This window comes from Carassius auratus, chromosome 7 (genome assembly GCF_003368295.1).
Source record: "Carassius auratus strain Wakin chromosome 7, ASM336829v1, whole genome shotgun sequence".
Classification (NCBI taxonomy): Eukaryota; Metazoa; Chordata; class Actinopteri; order Cypriniformes; family Cyprinidae; genus Carassius; species Carassius auratus.
The window spans coordinates 31,001,152-31,018,925 of NC_039249.1; the positions used below are offsets into that span (position 1 = coordinate 31,001,152).

A 17,774-nucleotide genomic window follows, 5' to 3' on the forward strand; every position below is an offset into this window, starting at 1 on the left:
AACGATTAAGCGCGATTAATCGCATCCGAAATAAAAGTTTTTGTTTACACAATATATGTGTGTGAGCCTTGTATATTTATTATGTATATGTAAAGACACACACATACAGTATATATTTAGAAAATATAATACATCAATTAAATTTTTTATATTTATAGGCTAATCATATATATTTTTTTATATATAAATAAATTTAAAATATAACACATTTTTCTTAAATAAATATATGCATGTGTATGTTTATATATGTGTATGTTATATATGTTATATATATATGTTTAATATATATCTATAGCCTACACAGTACACACACATATATTGTATTGTATTTATTTCTTTATTTATTATCTTTTTCAAATAAACAAATGCAATAAGCTTTTACACAAACTTTCTTATGACATATTTTGTTTGTTTGTTTATTTATAATGCTTAAAAAAAGTAAAAAAAAAAAAAAAAAAAAAAAAAAAGTAAATATACAGTTAAATCAATAATGACAAATCCTCTTCCTCTGGTTGAGCACACACACACACACATATATGTATATATATATGTATGTATGTATTTTGCCAAGTAAGACATGTTTCTGGATCAACATTATTGTCCAAAAATATAGACTATAGATATAGATCGCACCTATATATATATATATATATATATATATATATATATATATATATATATATATATATATATATGTATATGTATATGTATATGTATATGTATGTATGTATGTAGAAAGGAAAGGAAAACAAATTAATGAATAAAATAGAAGTAATTAGATAAATAAAAATACTTTATTATCCGGATATAATTCTAGATTTTTATATTTATGTTGCAATTACCACTATTGTCTTGAAATAAACCCCGTGGATGTAACATTTCACAAAAGAAAAACTTCTCAGGCTAACTATGATATTGTAGCGATGTGCTTTGTACAGTCAGACACCATTCAGTTATTTTGTCAGCAAAAGTGGAAAACCGGATGCTTACAGAGACTAAATCAGTAGTATTTGTTGCTCATATGATATCAGTATGTCAGCCCCCATGGGGCACCCCTCCATGTACAATAAATCATCTTTTATCAGGCAACTGATATGACTAGAATCATCTCACATGAGAGGATATGATTTAAAGCATGTTTTCAAAAGCACTATTCACCTTTAACCTGAGCGCATATTTAACCTGGTGTTTCCAAGACTATAGGAAAGTAGCCTCTCCCAACCCTGCCCTCTGAACAGAGTCCACTGCTTGACACACCTTGTGATGGACACAGTGTGACTGAAGGAACTTTTAATAATAGTGTTTGGTGTTGTTTTAGTTTTTAAAGACCAAATAAGGTAGATTTACTTCTTCAAGCTTAGGGTAGTTTAAAGTTGCTTCATGGGAGTATTGCATGTTATTAAGAAATTGTGCATCACAAATCAAACACTTATGCTTATCTGCACTAATTATTAATCTAGAGTTTATGTGCTATTTTATGGTAAAATACATTTTAATTGCATGGTTAAAACAGATCCGATTTAGGTTTCAATCAAGTCACTAAATATGCAAAGGAATATGCAATTATATAGTCCATCTCTCTCTATTAAAGTGATTATATTTTCTGTTTTGCTCTTTAACTTAATAAAAATAATAAAAATGTATTGAATAATAAAAAGCTTTAATTTAGAAATTCATGGTTCGCCACTTTTTTGAGAATAATCCTGCAGTGACCCCTGCTGTTCACCTTCATTAATGGAATATTCACAAATAATAGTGGAACAATACCGCCCCTAGTGTTCAGTACTAGTACTGTACGAGAGGTTAGAGCTTGCAAATAAACTATAAATAGAATAGTCCGCCTGTAAATTCAACAGTGGTGCCCACCCTGTTCCTGGAGATGTACAGTACCTACCTGCAGAGTTCAGTTCCAACCCTGCTTCAGCACACCTACCTGCCTGCAATTATCAAGTGCTCCTGAAAATCTTAAGCTGGTTAAAGCTTTAGCTGGTTACACAATGTTTGATCAGTGTTGGAGCTGAACTTTGAAGCAAGGTAGACCTCCCGGAACAGGGTTCGGCACTACTGCTCTACAGTGAATGGGTGCCGTCAAAATGAGAATTCAAAATCTAACAATAGAACAGTTTTGGTGCTTCTAAACTGTGCTTAACATGTGCAAATTTCTCATCAGTTTTGGATGAGACAATCTTTTCACTGAAGAACGCAATATTGTTGATAGAGGACTCATATTTAGTCATAAGCAACAGTTTGAAATGTAAAAATGTCTTAATGATGATTTTTTTTATTACAAACATGCAGCTTTTCACTTCATAAGACATTAATTGATGGACTGGAGTGGTGTGGATTACTTGTGGATTATTGTGATGTCTTTATCAGCTGTTTGAACTCTCATTCTGATGGCACCCATTCACTGCAGAGGATCCACTGGTGAGCCAGTGATGTAAAACATGTTATGTACGTTTTTTTTTCCAAATCTTTCCTAATGAAGAAATACTAATTTACATCTTTAATGGATGTAAGGAGAGAAAACAATTTTAAACTTGTGACGAAAGTATGCATTAAATGGTACAGTATGCTAGGTATTGCATACGTAATGTACAGTTCAGAATTAAACAGCTGTACTAGATAAAGTGGTAATTGTGTTACCTCCAATAAACTTGCACTAAAATGTGTGCCATAAATGCTTAATAATAAATAATAAAACAACAAAAAAAATTTATTTTCAAAGTCTTTTCCTATAAGTGTCTACAGATGGCGCTGGAGGCTTGAAGATTTGTATTATTTTTTTCCATCTTTTTGGTGCTCTCAAGAAGAAAGTCAGTCAGGGTCATACAAGTTTGAAATAAATGAACTTTCCTTTTCAATGAAGCATGAAGAAAACAATACATGACCAGACAAGCTGTTTTAATTACTTATTTTATTCAATATTGTATACATACAAAGTATCTAGAAAGCTACAAAATATCTACCACTTTATCAAGAAGGCATCAAAATGTTACGGAGCAAAGACAAGACCAAATGCGATAAAGAACACACACATAATAGTTTTTTTCTTTTCTCTCAGCCTTGCTCCAATGTTTTTTTTTTTTTTTTCATCATCAGGGATATTAAAAGATATCACACCTTTGTACCAAGAAAAGCCAGAATATATGATTTTATACAAAGCACCTTTTTACAAAAAAAAAAAAAAAATCTCTGCACACAAACCCAATATCTTTTTTATGATACTATCTGAACTAGAGAAAAGTTCACTTTAAAGCCAACATCTTAAATGGTAATGAACATATGAGGTACCAGTACCTACACATAGACAAAATACAAACATATATATATATATATAAAAACAAAAACAAAAAAACAACAGAAGCTAAACTGCTGACATACTGTATTCTGGATTCCGCTCAAATCCTTGCTTAGTGTCCGTTACTAACAAAACCATGTCTGTTTCATCATATTAACATTCATCATATTGAAGGCATTAGTTCTCAGATCCCTAGGGAAGTAAAGGGGACTGTTAAGGAGGAACTGATGTAGCAGATGCACCAGCAGCGCAGCAATAACAGCACCACCAACCAAACGGGCTCCGAATATACTGACATCGTCACAAAACCATCGCGCACATGTAGAACAATACGGGAAGATCTCCATATGAAACGTGAACACCAAACAATCAACATCGTCTGCCATTTGGATATGGCGCGTACTTAACTCCACAGTTCACTTGAAGCGCTACAACACACACAGCTGGAAATCTAACTTCATCTCTCACGCTTTGAGGGCTCGATCCACTTTAATGAACAGCATGAATAAATTACGCAGTGGAGATGATATGGTTTGGTGAAGCTTTGTCCGTGAAGGACTTAACGTGTGACTCTGCGGTTAATATCACCGACTACATTTAAGGTCTGAGGAGCAACACAACATGGCGTCACTTGATATAGTTTCTATTTTCAGAATAAGACATTGAAATGGCTTGATAAAAAGGAAAAGCAAACACCATTCAGCAATCAATCTCCACAGTGCTGTGAGGTTTTACGATTCGATTAGCCAATGCACTAGAAAAGTAGCTAAAGCTCTGTCGAATAAATCTCTCACAGAATGGAACCGAAGTTCATAGAAAAAAAAAAATATTTATATGACAGCTTGCCACATCCACCAAATAAATCAAATGCTGATAGAAGTTTGTTTTTAATATTACATAACTATTTCAGAACATATCCACTCACTAGCCCATGTTGATTTTTCTATAAAATTCTTATGAAGGCAATGTGGTGAATATTTGACCTACATCCACTTTTTGTTCTTCTTTTTTGGTTTTTGATCATTTTAAGAACGCAAAAAAACATCAGTCTTTTCTAAGCTGGAAAAACCGTAACCAAAGGCACTTTCATGCTACAGTGCAGGAAATAAAGAGGAGCTCGATGCGTCTCCTTCAACTTTTTGGTCTTTTCGGATAAGAAAGGCAAGATCTGTATGTGTAAATATGTCTTCCGTCTCAGAGTGAAAGGTCAACCGAATGGCCAGTGCTCTTTTATAAAGATGACTCGTGGGATCTTAAGGTGCGGTCACATTTGCGAAACTGTGGCAAAATTTAGTGGGCTAAAAGTCCACTGGTTATTATCAACAATATAGCTATGTGTAAGCACAGCTCACACAGAGGTCACTTTCAAACCAAGCATCTCTCAGCTGGTCAGTGCCACCAACTCACTTTAAACAACTTAAAAATGAGTAAAAGTTCTGCCTTTATGCAAAACTCCCAATCACACAAATTCCTATTGGAATGACTGGTTTCATCTGCACTGATTTCTCCACCTAGCATCAGTAAATATGACCACACCTTTAGCGTTAGGTTATTTTTTTCCCGAAAAACGACTGCGCTCATCCACGCTCGCTTCATACACTAAGGCACTGTGCTTGTATATTGTTACACTTTGGAAGGTTAGTACTGTATAATTCCTACAACGTGACAATAACAAGCAAGTCTTCCAGCTTAGAAAAGAAGTCACAGCTTTAGTGGCATCTTTTGGAGTTCACACAACCGTTATTAAGGCTTGCAGTCGTAGAAATCGATTAGGCCACAGAGACGAGGGCTGTGTGGGGAGGTCAAAGGCAGCAAGGAACTCTGGGACAGATTTTTACAGAGGATGAAGGAGTGCTCTGTGACGTACAGGTGTACAGCACATTCAGGGATGGGCTTCGTGAAAAGTGGGTCTTTCCAAGCGGCAAACACACGCTAAGTCTTGTCCGACAAGTGGATCCAAATGCTTGGGTCAATCTGATAGATAATCCATCAAGCCCTGGTAGTTAATGCAGTGCTTCTTGTTTCTAGATTTATCTTTTACACAAGCAGGAGGAGTTTAGCTGTACAGTCAACAGTAAGGGGTCGATTCTCTGCGTTTTCTTATTGCAGGCGATGACACATGACAACAGACACAGGTTGGTATAAACTTCTCGTATCACAGTGCAGTAATTCCTCAACGAAAAAGAAAAAAGTAGTGTACAAAGTAATTCTTTTCAAGGGCTGGGCTTTAGAATTCCCTGAATTCTCGGAATGTTCAGAATGCAGGAACGCTTTGTTTTCCGATGGCCACAAAAATCTTTTTAAAAACACCTACAGTAGCTTTCATTTTAATAAATCTATGTTACAGAATGAAATTTCTCAAATACTTTTTCTTTCTGAAAAATACCTACGCATGTGAGAATGTATATACATCTGTACACCTACATCATACTCACACACAAATCTGTTGGCTGGACCACAAAACAAGTCATAAGTGTCAATTTTATATTAAACTGAAAAGAGTTATACATAATCTGATATCTGAATAGATAAGGTTTCCATTGATGTATGGTTTGACTGGATAGAACAGGAGATACAGCTATTTGAAAATGTGAAAAAATTTGTGAGAAAATTGCCTTTAAAATTGTCCAAATAAAGTTCTTAGCAATGCATATTACTAATAAAAATTAAGTTTTGATATATTTACAGTAGGAAATTTACAAAATATCTTCTTGGAAAATGATCTTTACTTAACATCCTAATGATTTTTGGCATAAAAGAAAAATCTATAATTTTGACCGATACACTGTATTGTTGGGTATTGCTACAAATATACCTGTGCTACTTATGACCAGATTTGTGCTCCAGGGTCACATTTATGGCGGCACCCATTCGCCCATTTACTTTCAGATGTTTACACTTTCGAGTTAAAAAAATCAGAATGAGGTCGTTTTCAGATAGATTCTAACTCAACCTAACCTTTAAGTTGAATGATACTGTCACTTTATATGTGTAGTCTATGAATTAATGTTAATTCGGGATTCTTTGACATTCTTTCCCGTATTAAAACATAATACAACTGTACCATGATTCACAGCTGCAGTTAAATGTCAAGCACATATTAATAACGAAGAAAAAAAATATATATATATATTTATATAATAATTATACGCATCACCCAAATGTGATGTGAGTGAGTGCTGAGCTAGAGGCACTGCCACTGTACTGAGGTCCAGAGTCTGTGTGAAAGAGCTGCTTCATTCCTTCACTAGTCTGTAGATGTGATGCTGGGCTCCATGCTCACTGTTTGACACTTCAAACACACAGGCCATGCACAGCAGGGTCTCCTGTGTGTCTCTGTTTGTTACCACCTGAAACACACACACAGACAGAGAGAGAGATCATATCCAGGATCCAGGTCATATTTTCACTAAACGTTTAGAAAAATTAAGTCTACAATCCCTCAATTACTATATAATGCAAAAAAACATCATAACATCATAGTGATACCACACTACAGCTCAACAGATTTATTTATTTTTGTGTTTATTTATAATCTTACAAAATATCTTTTGTAACATTAGTTTTATATATATATATATATATATATATATATATATATATATATATATATATATATATATATATAAAATAATTAAATCGTTACTGTACTGTAATACTGTACTTAACTGTAAAAAAAGAAAGAAGAAAAAACGTATATAACCATGGTTACGTATATAACCATGGTTACCCGAAGGGAACAAGACGCTGCATCCAAAAACGTTATGGTAAAGCCCTTCAAGCGTTACCAGCTCTGAATAATATGTGAAATCAGTCTCATGAATGGACGTGACGTCATAGGTGGAACGAGCGTCAGCTTCTAGGAATGAAGCGAACTCTGGCAGGGATGCTGGAAGTATGGCCTTGAGACGCAGCTTCTCGTTCCCTTCGGGGAACCATGGTTACATACGTAACCTGGGACGTTCCCCTTCTGGAACTCGAGCTGCGTCAGAAAACGCTATGGGAATGAGAATGTCCACGCCGCCAGACTTGCAAGTCCCTGCCTAGCGTGTATACAAGGAGCACAGCTAAGGCAAGAGAAAGAAGAGCCGTGAGTGGCTCGCAGATCTAAACCATAAAATCTGATGAAAATATAAGGGACGTGGACCATCCAGCTGCATTGCAGATGTCCTGTATAGACACACCTGACAAGAAGGCCTTGGAGGCTGCCATACTTCAGTTCGAGTGAGCCTTGACTCCCAATGGTGAGGGAAGATCAGAGGACTCAAGGTTTTAGGATGGCGTCCTGATCAACCACTTAGCGTAAGCTTCTTCTACCTCTTCTTAGCCTCAGTGCACTGCAGAGTAAACATGTAACCAGAGGGTGTCTGCCCACTGAATGGCCACCAAGAGGGGCGCGGTAAGCTGTAAAGGCCGCCACGTAGACCCTCAGGGTGGAGTGGGTCAACCCTGCAGAGAGAAGGGACTGCAGTAACTCCAGAACTGTCCCAACTGGGCAAATAACCGGGTCGAGTTGGCAGTATTCGCACCAAGAGGTGAAAGGTTTCCACTTCAAGGCATACAGTTTCCTCATTGAGGGAGTTCTGGATTGGAGGATGATCTCAGCAACCTCGGTTGAGAGACCAGAAGCTACGAGATGCTGCCCCCACAAGGGGCCACTCCCATAACTTCCATAGCTCCAGGCGGGGATGGAATATCGTGTCCTCCACCTGTGAGAGGAGACCCCTCCTGATGGTAATCTCCCATGGAGCACCTTTGAGGAGAGAAATCAGATCTAAGAAATGTACTTGGCCCGCCCAGAACATGGCTACTAATAGAAGACAGACCCCATCCCGGTGTACTCTCAGCAGAACTCCTGGGAGCAGAGCGATCAGGGGAAAAGTGCACAGACAAAGCCTCGACCAAGTCTGCACCATGGGATCCAGCCCCAGTGGAGCCGAATGAGTCGGACAAAATCAAAGGGGACAGTTCGATGTCATCTGAGTCGCAAAACAGATCCACCTGACTAAATATTATCCATATCTGCTTCACAAACCTTGGGCCTCGGCCCCTGCCTCTCAACAGGATGTTTGCTCCCATATTTAGATGCCCAGGAATGTAAACTGCTCTCAGCAAGAGGAGTTTGCCCTGGGACCACACAAAGATATGGTACGCTAGTTTGTACAAACTGCGTGAGCACAGACCCCTTGGTGGTTGATATAAGAGACCACCAATGTGTTGTCGGTGCACACCAACACATTGTGACCACTTAGGGCTGGGAGAAAGTAGTGCTCGAAGCACGGCCAGCATCTTCAGGCAGTTGATATGCTATACCAGATGGCGGACACTCCACAGACTGTGGGTAGGGTGGCCACTCATAACCGCACCAGAGCCAGTGAGGGACGCATCCGTCGCTAGCATTATGTGTTGACAAGGAGCTTCACGCACCGGGCCTGAGAACAAAGATCTCCTCCACATGTCTAAGGCACTTAGGACTTCCGCGTGACCTTGAGCATGCAAACTGGGTTTCCCCTCAGGGAGAACCTCTTGGTCTTGAGCCACCACTGTAGGGGTCTCATGTACAGCAGGCCAAGAGGTATCATGTTGGACGCAGCTGCCATCAGACCCAGCAGTCTTGAACTGTTTGACAGTGAGTGACTGGCCTTCTCTTACTCTCATGACTGCGGTGAGGATTGACTCGATCCGAACAGGAGACATCTGTGGCTGCACCGTGGTCGAATTCCACACCATGCTCAGATAAGTGGTTCTCTGTACTGGAGAAAGCACACCTTTCTTGGCATTAAGTCTTATCCCCAGGTCTTGCGTGTGTGCGAGAACGACATCTCGATGCCAAACCGCCGTCCAGTCTGATTGAACTAATATCAACCAATCATCGGACTATGTGCTTAAATCGTGAAAGTGTGGGGTGAGAGTGCAAGGCCAAAGGAAGAACCGGTATTAGTAGGCTTTTGCCCCCAGAAGCCAACTTCAGGAACTTCCTATGATGGTGAAGGATGGAGTATGCATCTTTCAAGATCGATCGTGACAGCAGTACTCAGACTTGATTGTCTGCTTTTAGTGCGAGCGTGGTGAACTTCAGTCCCTTGACTGAGCGGTTCAAAATACGCAGATCTAAAATAGGACACAACCTTTTATCCTTCCTCGGAAGGGTGAAGTACTGGCTGTATGACCTGGACACCGCTACGTGAGGAGGGACCACCTCGATGGCCTCTGTCCTCAGAGGGTGTCTACTTCTGTTCCATTACCAGAGCCAGATCAGGGCCCACCAGGGTGGAAGAAGCCCCGTTGAATTGAGGCAGAGGAGAACCAAACGGGATTCTGTGGCCTCTCACTACAGTGTGCAGGACCCACTGAGACATTTTTGGCAGTAATTTTCACGCTGCTAAATTGAATCAAATGCAGGTAAACAACCAGATGAGTAAACACGGTCTGGCTTGTGATACAAATCATATCGAAGTGATAAAGGCTAACTTCTCATTGTCAGATAAATACTGAATTTAATTCCTCAGAATTACGCAGGTAAACAACCAGATGAGCATACACGGTCTGGCATGGTAAGATTCAGATCAAGAATGAATAAATGATATATGTAATTTCTCATGGTCAGATAAATGCCTCATTTTATTCCTCATTATTAAATGGAGCCAAACAACCAAACGAGTAAACATGGTCTGGTGTGGTAAAATTCACATCAAAACTGAAAATTATATAGTGCACGCCTTGCCTCGGCAGCACGCGATTCGCTTAGTCACACAATATAAACAATATCAATCTCCTCTGAGTTCACAGTCAGAGGCGTGGAATCCGAGCCTCGAAAAAAGGCTCTAGAGATTGCGAGTGGAGATAGGAAGAACCATCTCCAACCCGTCCGCCAGATCTCATGCAATCCCCGCGAACTTAGTCGCCGTCATGCCTCAGCAACAGCAGGACCGTAATCGCAAAATTACAAGCATGGGCACTCTCATAGAGGCGAAAAGCACAATAAGCCCCCTTATTTTTCCTTGGGGGCCGACTGCAGAGTACCGGAGCGGGCTTTCAAAACCCCAAGAGTGGGTGCGAAAGTGAAACCCGCGAGCACAGCCACCGCTCCGCCTAGGCAAAAGCGGGACCGCCACCGCAAGAAACGCTAGTGAAGGCTCCCTACTCAAAGAGAGCCTTCTGAGAAAGAAACATAGCAGTTACAAACCTCACATACACCTCACATGCTTTTATAGCTCCCTGGGCGCTACGTCACCCACCTATGACGTCACGCCCATTCATGAGACTGATTCCACATATTTTTCAGAGCTGGTCACGCTGAAGGGCGTTCCCATAGCGTTTTCGGACGCAGCTCGAGTTCCTGAAGGGGTACCTACTGATATATATAGCTGCATTTGATTCTGATCCTATATATGTATAATAACAGCAATAACAATCTAATGAAAATCACCAAAAATACAATAAATGAATACATTCATGCATAAATCAATCAATAAATAAAATCCTCTTAAAATGAATATTTAAAAATCTTCAAATAATGAAACTTTAAACTTTCATGTAAGGAAATGTGCTTAAATGTGCTTATGGGACAATGCAAACAATATTTCTGATTGATTCTAAAATAGTTAAAGGGAAGAATTAAATGGGCATTCAGATTTGTTCTTTTGATTTTGGACCCACCACCCTTGAACAACATATACTGTACACAAGTATTCACTATAAACACACCAATCTATAATAACAACTAAAACCTCCACAGGAGGTGAGAGTTGCAGCCCAGGAGAGCAGGTTTAAAGATTCACAGCACCAGGATGTGAGGGATCTGAAGTGCATTAGTAAGACCCTAACTATAGGAGAGAAAAGGGCTCTAATCCTGGTGTGTATGAAGGTTAGAGAAAGGGGTTCCTCCCCCTTTGCAGGAGATTATCAGGCTTTGCACAGCGCCACAGGAATGCCAGGAATGCTGGGTCATCTCAGCTCAGAGGCCACAGGCTCCGCCCTGCACTGAAAGCTCTCACTGATTGGTTTAATCATCACTGACTCACCAATAAGATGGTGAAGTTCTCCAGGACGCTGTTCATCATGTATTTCTCAGGAAGGTGTTTGAGTTTGTGGATGAAGTTGATCATGTATTCACACATCGGAGATCGACTTATCCGGTAAACAAAGCGTCCGTTCTCAAAGCGAGCATACTCTGTCTGAAACGACAGATGAGAGAGAGAGAGAGATGAGAGAACGCACAACAGAAATCCTCATTACATATACACTACCAGAAAATGTTAATTTAAGTTTGTTTTTAGCGTTTTTAAAAGAAATCTCTCATGTTCATTTGACTGTAACAGCACAATTATGAAATATTATTACAATTTTAAATAACTGTTTTCATTTGAAATATCTTTTAAAATGTAATTTATTCCCCTGATAACAACGCAGAATTTTCAGCATCATTACTCCAGTCTTCAGAAATCATTCTAATATGCTGATTTGCCGCTCAATTATTTATAATGGTATATTCTTACTTTTGAAAACAGCTTTTTAAAATTTCAGACTAACTGCTAAGAACTCCATTAAGTGTCCTGAGTAATAAAAGAGCAATTACATTTTCCTCTGGGAAACCCATATTAGAGGAAGAACATTTATTGCTCCTTTTAGACAACACAACGGTACTTAAAAACAAAAGCTTGGAATCTACCTCCACTTTCTCCACGACCTGTTTGCCAAACGAGCAAACCTTCGTGGAGCAGGTGATGGTCATGTTCTCCGGGCTCTCGTACTGACTGCTCACTCCATAGAAGGCCCCAGCTTCGTCCTGAATGTTGCAGTTCAAGTCAGCCTAGGAAGCAATGAAACTGTAGCTTTAATTCTCAATTTAATAAAGTGAAAGTTATGTGACATTCAGCCAAGTATGGTGACCCATACTCAGAATTTGTGCTCTGCATTTAACCCATCCGAAGTGCACCCACACAGAGCAGTGAACACACACACACACACACTGTGAACACACACCCAGAGCAGTGGGCAGCCATTTATGCTGCGGCGCCCAGGGAGCAGTTGGGGGTTCGATGCTTTGCTCAAGGGCACCTAAGTCGTGGTATTGAAGGTGGAGAGAGAACTGTACATGCACTCCCCCCACCCACAATTCCTGCCGACCCGAGACTCGAACTCACAACCTTTCAATTGCCAGTCCGACTCTCTAACCATTAGGCCACGACTTCCCCCAAAGCTACACTGTCAAATACTTCTATTACAGAGAAATCTACACAAGCAAAAACGGATAGATCTATCACCATATTACATTAAATACAAAACTGACATCTAGTGGAGACTATAAGCACAGGTAAAATAACCTATATGGAGGATTTTGAAGCCTTAGGCCAAATCCCAATTCTACCCCTTAGCCCTTCCCCTTTCCACTACCCCTCTGTTTCACGCGTTCACGTTAAGGGGTAGGGGTGTCCCGATTCTCTTTTGGTTAGAAGGTAGAGGTAAGGGAAAGGACCAGATAGCCCTCCAAACAAAGTTTTTTCATGACCACACTTCAAAAGAAGGGGTATGAATTATCTCAGCGTAAACCAACTTCAGCGGCAACATGGCTGCCCAAGTGAACAAAAAGACAATTAATCATTAGTTTTAGGTTACATTCAGTCGTGAGTGCATATTTACGGTCACTCAAAGAAATGTTTGCAAGAAATTGCTAAAGTTTGCTAAATGTCATATCATTACAAACTGTAAGATAGTGCCACAACATATATTCATATTTGATCAGAGCGGTAACCACCATACACATTGAGGAGGGCTAGTACCCCCAATAATTATTAATCGCTAAACCCTTTTCTAAAATATTGCCAATTCGAGAGAGAGAGAGAGAGAGAGAGAGAGAGAGAGAGATGAACGTTGCATGTATGAGCATCTGTGCGTTTCTCTTTTTAGAGTGAATTTACATTAAAAACAGCAATTTTATCCTCTAGTTGCTGGAAATATAATGTAGTCAATATTTAGTCGTGGGGCAACATTGACCAGTTTCTTTGCTCCTTTAGTGTGAGCTGTGCGATATTTGATGTGCGTGCATGTGTGCGTGTTTCAGTAAGCAGTGCGTTAATATAGAATAGTAATTAAAGGCTGTAATGCACACCAGCTAGGCAACGTATGATGATGTGTGACGGTATAGTAGTGGTGTCCCCAAATTTCTATGGGAATATTTTCACCCCTAACCCTAATAACTGTTTCAAGGGACAAGGGGAAGGGGAAGGCAGAGGGGTATGGGTAGGGGTATAAAATAGAATTGGGATTTGGCCTTATATTTCAGTTTGTTCCTCACATAGACACGAAACTTGTATGAAACTTTTAAAATGCATTTATAGTGCTTTTTTGTCATCCAACCACATTATGAAAAGACCACTATGGACCTTCTGCAGTATATTGGTGTTGCATGAAAGTAAAAAGTCAGTCTTTTAGCTAAAACTAAGCTACCAACCGTGGCTATCTCTACATTTTAGTCTATTCAGGTATTAAAGAAAAAGGCTGTGTCTAAGGTTAGAGAGAATAGATTAAATAACTTTGAGTAAAAAGGCACTCAAAAAAAAAAAAACTCTGAAAAAGAGTGGAAAAAAGAACAGCTCGCTCTCCGCTCTTTCAGTAAGCTAACACGATTTTCATTACAGAGAGAGCTCAAATATTCATTTCTGGCATACTCTCTTTTCATTAAGACAAGCCTGTTACATTTTCACATCATATTCAAGAGAGGCATTATTGTGCAGATCCAGAGTTTCATTTGAAATTCAGATCCCTGTGTCACTTCAAACGGAATTCGAGCAGCCTCGCTCCGACCACGACGAGGCCCACTTTGTTGGTTGCCGCTAGTTAGCATTTCACAAAATGCATGCAATGTTTGAATAGCTATTAGAGGAACATCCAGGTCATCCAATTGTTTCACGATATTAAACTGAATAAGTGCGAGCTTTGATCACAGACACTTCAGCTATGCCGTGCCAAACATAGCCGTTTGGACACGTAAACAGAGACAGCTGTCTTTAAAACTAAAGTGGCCCAGTGTCTTTAGGGAAATGCACAATTATCCATGCATGTAATCACTCTGTGGATAAATATTTGCGTTAAATAGGCAGTTGTATGCGTGGTAAACATGATCTGTGGTAGTTTCGCTCTCATTAGTGTAGAAACCTGGCCCACAGGCTGGGCATACATTACACAGCACACAGCATGTGTGTTTATTTTTAAGCCTAAACAAAAAAAAAATACTATGTTCTTCTTGGAGCAATTGTGTGTTTCTTAAATGTCTTATTTTGTGGATAATTGTCCCGCACATGTTGTGAATCGCTAAACAAATGCTCATTCTTTGCAGAGATTCACTCACCCAAAACTTTATGAGAAAGAATGAATTCTGAGGACCCTTGCCAAACAGTTCCTTCAGCCCTCCCTTCTTCTCAGGAAATTTGTCGTAAATCTGACGAATGTCCACTGACTCAAGCAAGGCATCATTGTAAGAGTGATTTGTCTGACCGATGTGCACGAAAAGATGCTTGTTATACTGCACAGAAAACAAAGATGAAACAAGTTAGAAACAGGAAAACTTGTCAAAATGACTGAATGTTCATGATTGTTTAGTTTTTAACTAGTACTATATTTAACTAGTATCTATTTACAACTGTTAATTAATACATTTCATGATATACCACATATATCAATACTATATTTGGTGAGTTAAGCTCCCTAAATAGAGAAAAATCACATTTGTACATTTTATTATTTTGGGAGACTAACAAATGACTGAATAAACATGACAAAAGGTTAATGTTCATTTATTGAAAAAATAAATAAATAAATAATAATAATAATAATCTTGCTTAAAGGAAAACGCCACAATTTTTCCATATTCTACTATGTTTTTCCCTCAACTTAAATGAGTTGACATGTCCCTCCCCCATTTCAGTGGGTGCATAGTGAAATATGTAAAAACGGTGGCGTTTAATGCTAATGTATGCATGATATTGTTCATTGTTATTTAAAGCTTTTTGATAATATAAAAAATAATGTTATGTGCCCAGACATTTTAAAAATGTATTAGAATATGTAGAAATTAACATGTCACAGGAATGCTCATTGGTAATTCATGATATTTAAGTTAACAAGTTGAATTTTATTGTAAAAATTATAACAATTCGATTTCTTAAGGCATAATTCTGAGATTTACAAATGTGCCATAGAATATAAAAAAAAAAACATATTTGCAATGGTACTTTAATATAGTATAGAAACAATACTTTTTATGTAAGCTTGATGACATCTAAATTATGTTACAAATTAAAAATAAAATAAAATAAAAACTGGACACTGTATTTTGACAGTGCTCAAAGTCAACATAAAATTTTATTCACAACTAATTTTCACTGTATTACAGTTTGGGTTGCAAAAAGGTGGACAATTTCCAGTAAATTTCGGAAATATTCCAGGGATTTTGAGGAAATTTACAAGGAATTTTCCACCCCTTTGCATCCCTAATTACAGTATGAGAATTTTTCTGAAGTAAACATTGATCTGAGATATTCCAAGAGGCAAAAATGTAGGGCGGTATTTTTCCCCATTGGAAAGAGATTGAATTGTGAGAAGTACATGTTGCATACTAGAATGTGCGTTTTCAGTCAGTCGTGGAGGAATTCTTTCTAAAAACACTCCACTTTGAGAAGGCTTTTTGACTAGTAGGCTAAAGGTCACTGATGAATCGTGTGTAATTAGACCAGGAGTGTGTATTAGGAATAACAAATTTTACATTTCATTTAGACTTATAGTAACATAAAGAAGCAACTCACAGAATCTGGATCTCTCTGGTGCTCCAGAAAAGCGGAGAACTCCACCAGTCTGAGTTTAGATGTGCCGACAGATCGTCCCTGCCAGGCGGGCACTGTGGGCGCCGGCGCTGTCGGCGGATCATAACCTACACACACTGAATATTAGCTCTTCTAAACAAACAGAATGCTACATCTGAATGGGAATTGATAAAAACACAAAAACATTGCAAGCGGGGACCGACATACTTGAGATTGTAGTTGTGACTGCTGGCTGGATGGGGTATGCTTGCTGAGCAAATGGCTTGATGCTAAAACATAGACAAAGGAGAATTAAGAACAGGAAAACGAGCAGCCATAAGTTTAACTGCACTACATACTGAACAGATTAAGAGGCTCCACAGCAAAGAAGAAACAAAGCTGCACCAAGTATTCAAACTTGGATTCAACCCATCCCTGTTTCTGGGAAAGGCTTCCTCTATCTCTGATCACTCTGAGGAAAAGAAAGAAATCTGGAAGGGTCGGGGAAAATACAGACATCAAGAAGAGGAGAACGACAATAAAGCAGACAAAACAGAGACAGGTGGAATAAAGAAGGAAATGCCAGTGCTTGCAATTGCAAGGCAGAAAAAAACACACAAGAACGTTTTGGGCTATATATTTAGTTCTCTAACAATGTAATGCAGATTCAGATCACAGTCATGACACTCAAGCTTTACCTCCTCCTGTTCTCACATTCTCTTCATTTCATTGGATATTGCAAGTTTTTTGCTGAATGACTGCGTGCACGCCTGACAACTGGCTCACTACATTTCAAATAAGCTAACTAATTTACAAAGCCACTTTCACACTGCCATTCCGGCAAATACAGGGGTAAAGTGTTCCTGTAATTATTCCCTGGTCGCTAGATTTGGCACTTTCACACTGCCAGTGATGACCCGGTATATGTGCGTACTTTCACACACAACCCTTGAAGATCCCGTAACGACACGTGACATCAGCGCGTGACGTGTAATGTACGAGTCGACAACGCTTGGCACGTTATACTTTAACTGAAGCAAGCAAACGATCTCGGCGTCAGCGCGGAAAGTGAGGAACTAACTGATCTCTGCTTCATTACAGTTTGCACATATGTTTTCGTCGCGAACGTTGATCTTCCTTCAAAACAGCCGGTAAAAGAGTCGCTTCGATACAGAATTAGATCTGGCTTTTGTTCACACAGTGCTCGTTCCGGATCGATTACCGCAATGTTACTAGGTCCCTGACCCGGGTTCAATTCGGTAATCAATTCCGGGACGTGGTTGCTTTCACACAGAAGGCGACCAGGCAATGTTATGGGAATATTGCGGGTCCGACGTGCAGTATGAAAGGGGCTCAAGTGTGCATACTAGACAGCACTGGCAGCATGCATACATTATAAATTGGCCATAATTTAGGGCTATGTTATATTAAAATGTAAATAAAATATTACACTCATTAAAGGGTTAGTTCACCCAAATATTAAAATTATGTCATTAATGACTCCCCCTCATGTCGTTCCAAACCCGTAAGACCTCCGTTTATCTTTGGAACACAGTTTAAGATATTTCAGATTTAGTCCGAGAGCTCTCAGTCCCTCCATTGAAAATGCGTGCATTGTCTACTGTCCATGTCCAGAAAGGTAATAAGGTGTTTTTCTTACCTTTCTGGACATG

The 17,774-nt window shown here is 39.1% G+C and overlaps 1 protein-coding gene across 6 annotated transcripts in view; it reads right to left on the reverse strand.

Moving 5' to 3' along the window:
- Positions 1-6,015: 6,015 nt before the first annotated feature.
- The window catches only part of tead1b (TEA domain family member 1b), a 69,009-nt gene continuing 57,250 nt past the window's right edge, over positions 6,016-17,774 (reverse strand). For 4 of the 6 annotated variants that reach the window (XM_026268429.1, XM_026268427.1, XM_026268428.1 and 1 more), the window contains 6 exons: positions 16,330-16,391; positions 16,105-16,229; positions 14,652-14,825; positions 11,973-12,113; positions 11,326-11,478; positions 6,017-6,651 (listed from right to left, as the gene is read on the reverse strand). In XM_026268429.1, the coding sequence (XP_026124214.1) occupies positions 6,538-6,651; positions 11,326-11,478; positions 11,973-12,113; positions 14,652-14,825; positions 16,105-16,229; positions 16,330-16,391 (769 nt within the window). In that variant the 3' untranslated portion in view covers positions 6,017-6,537. Of the gene's footprint in view, positions 6,652-11,325; positions 11,479-11,972; positions 12,114-14,651; positions 14,826-16,104; positions 16,230-16,329; positions 16,392-17,774 lie in introns of all 6 variants that reach the window. The other 2 variants (XM_026268425.1, XM_026268430.1) reach the window with 1 other exon arrangement.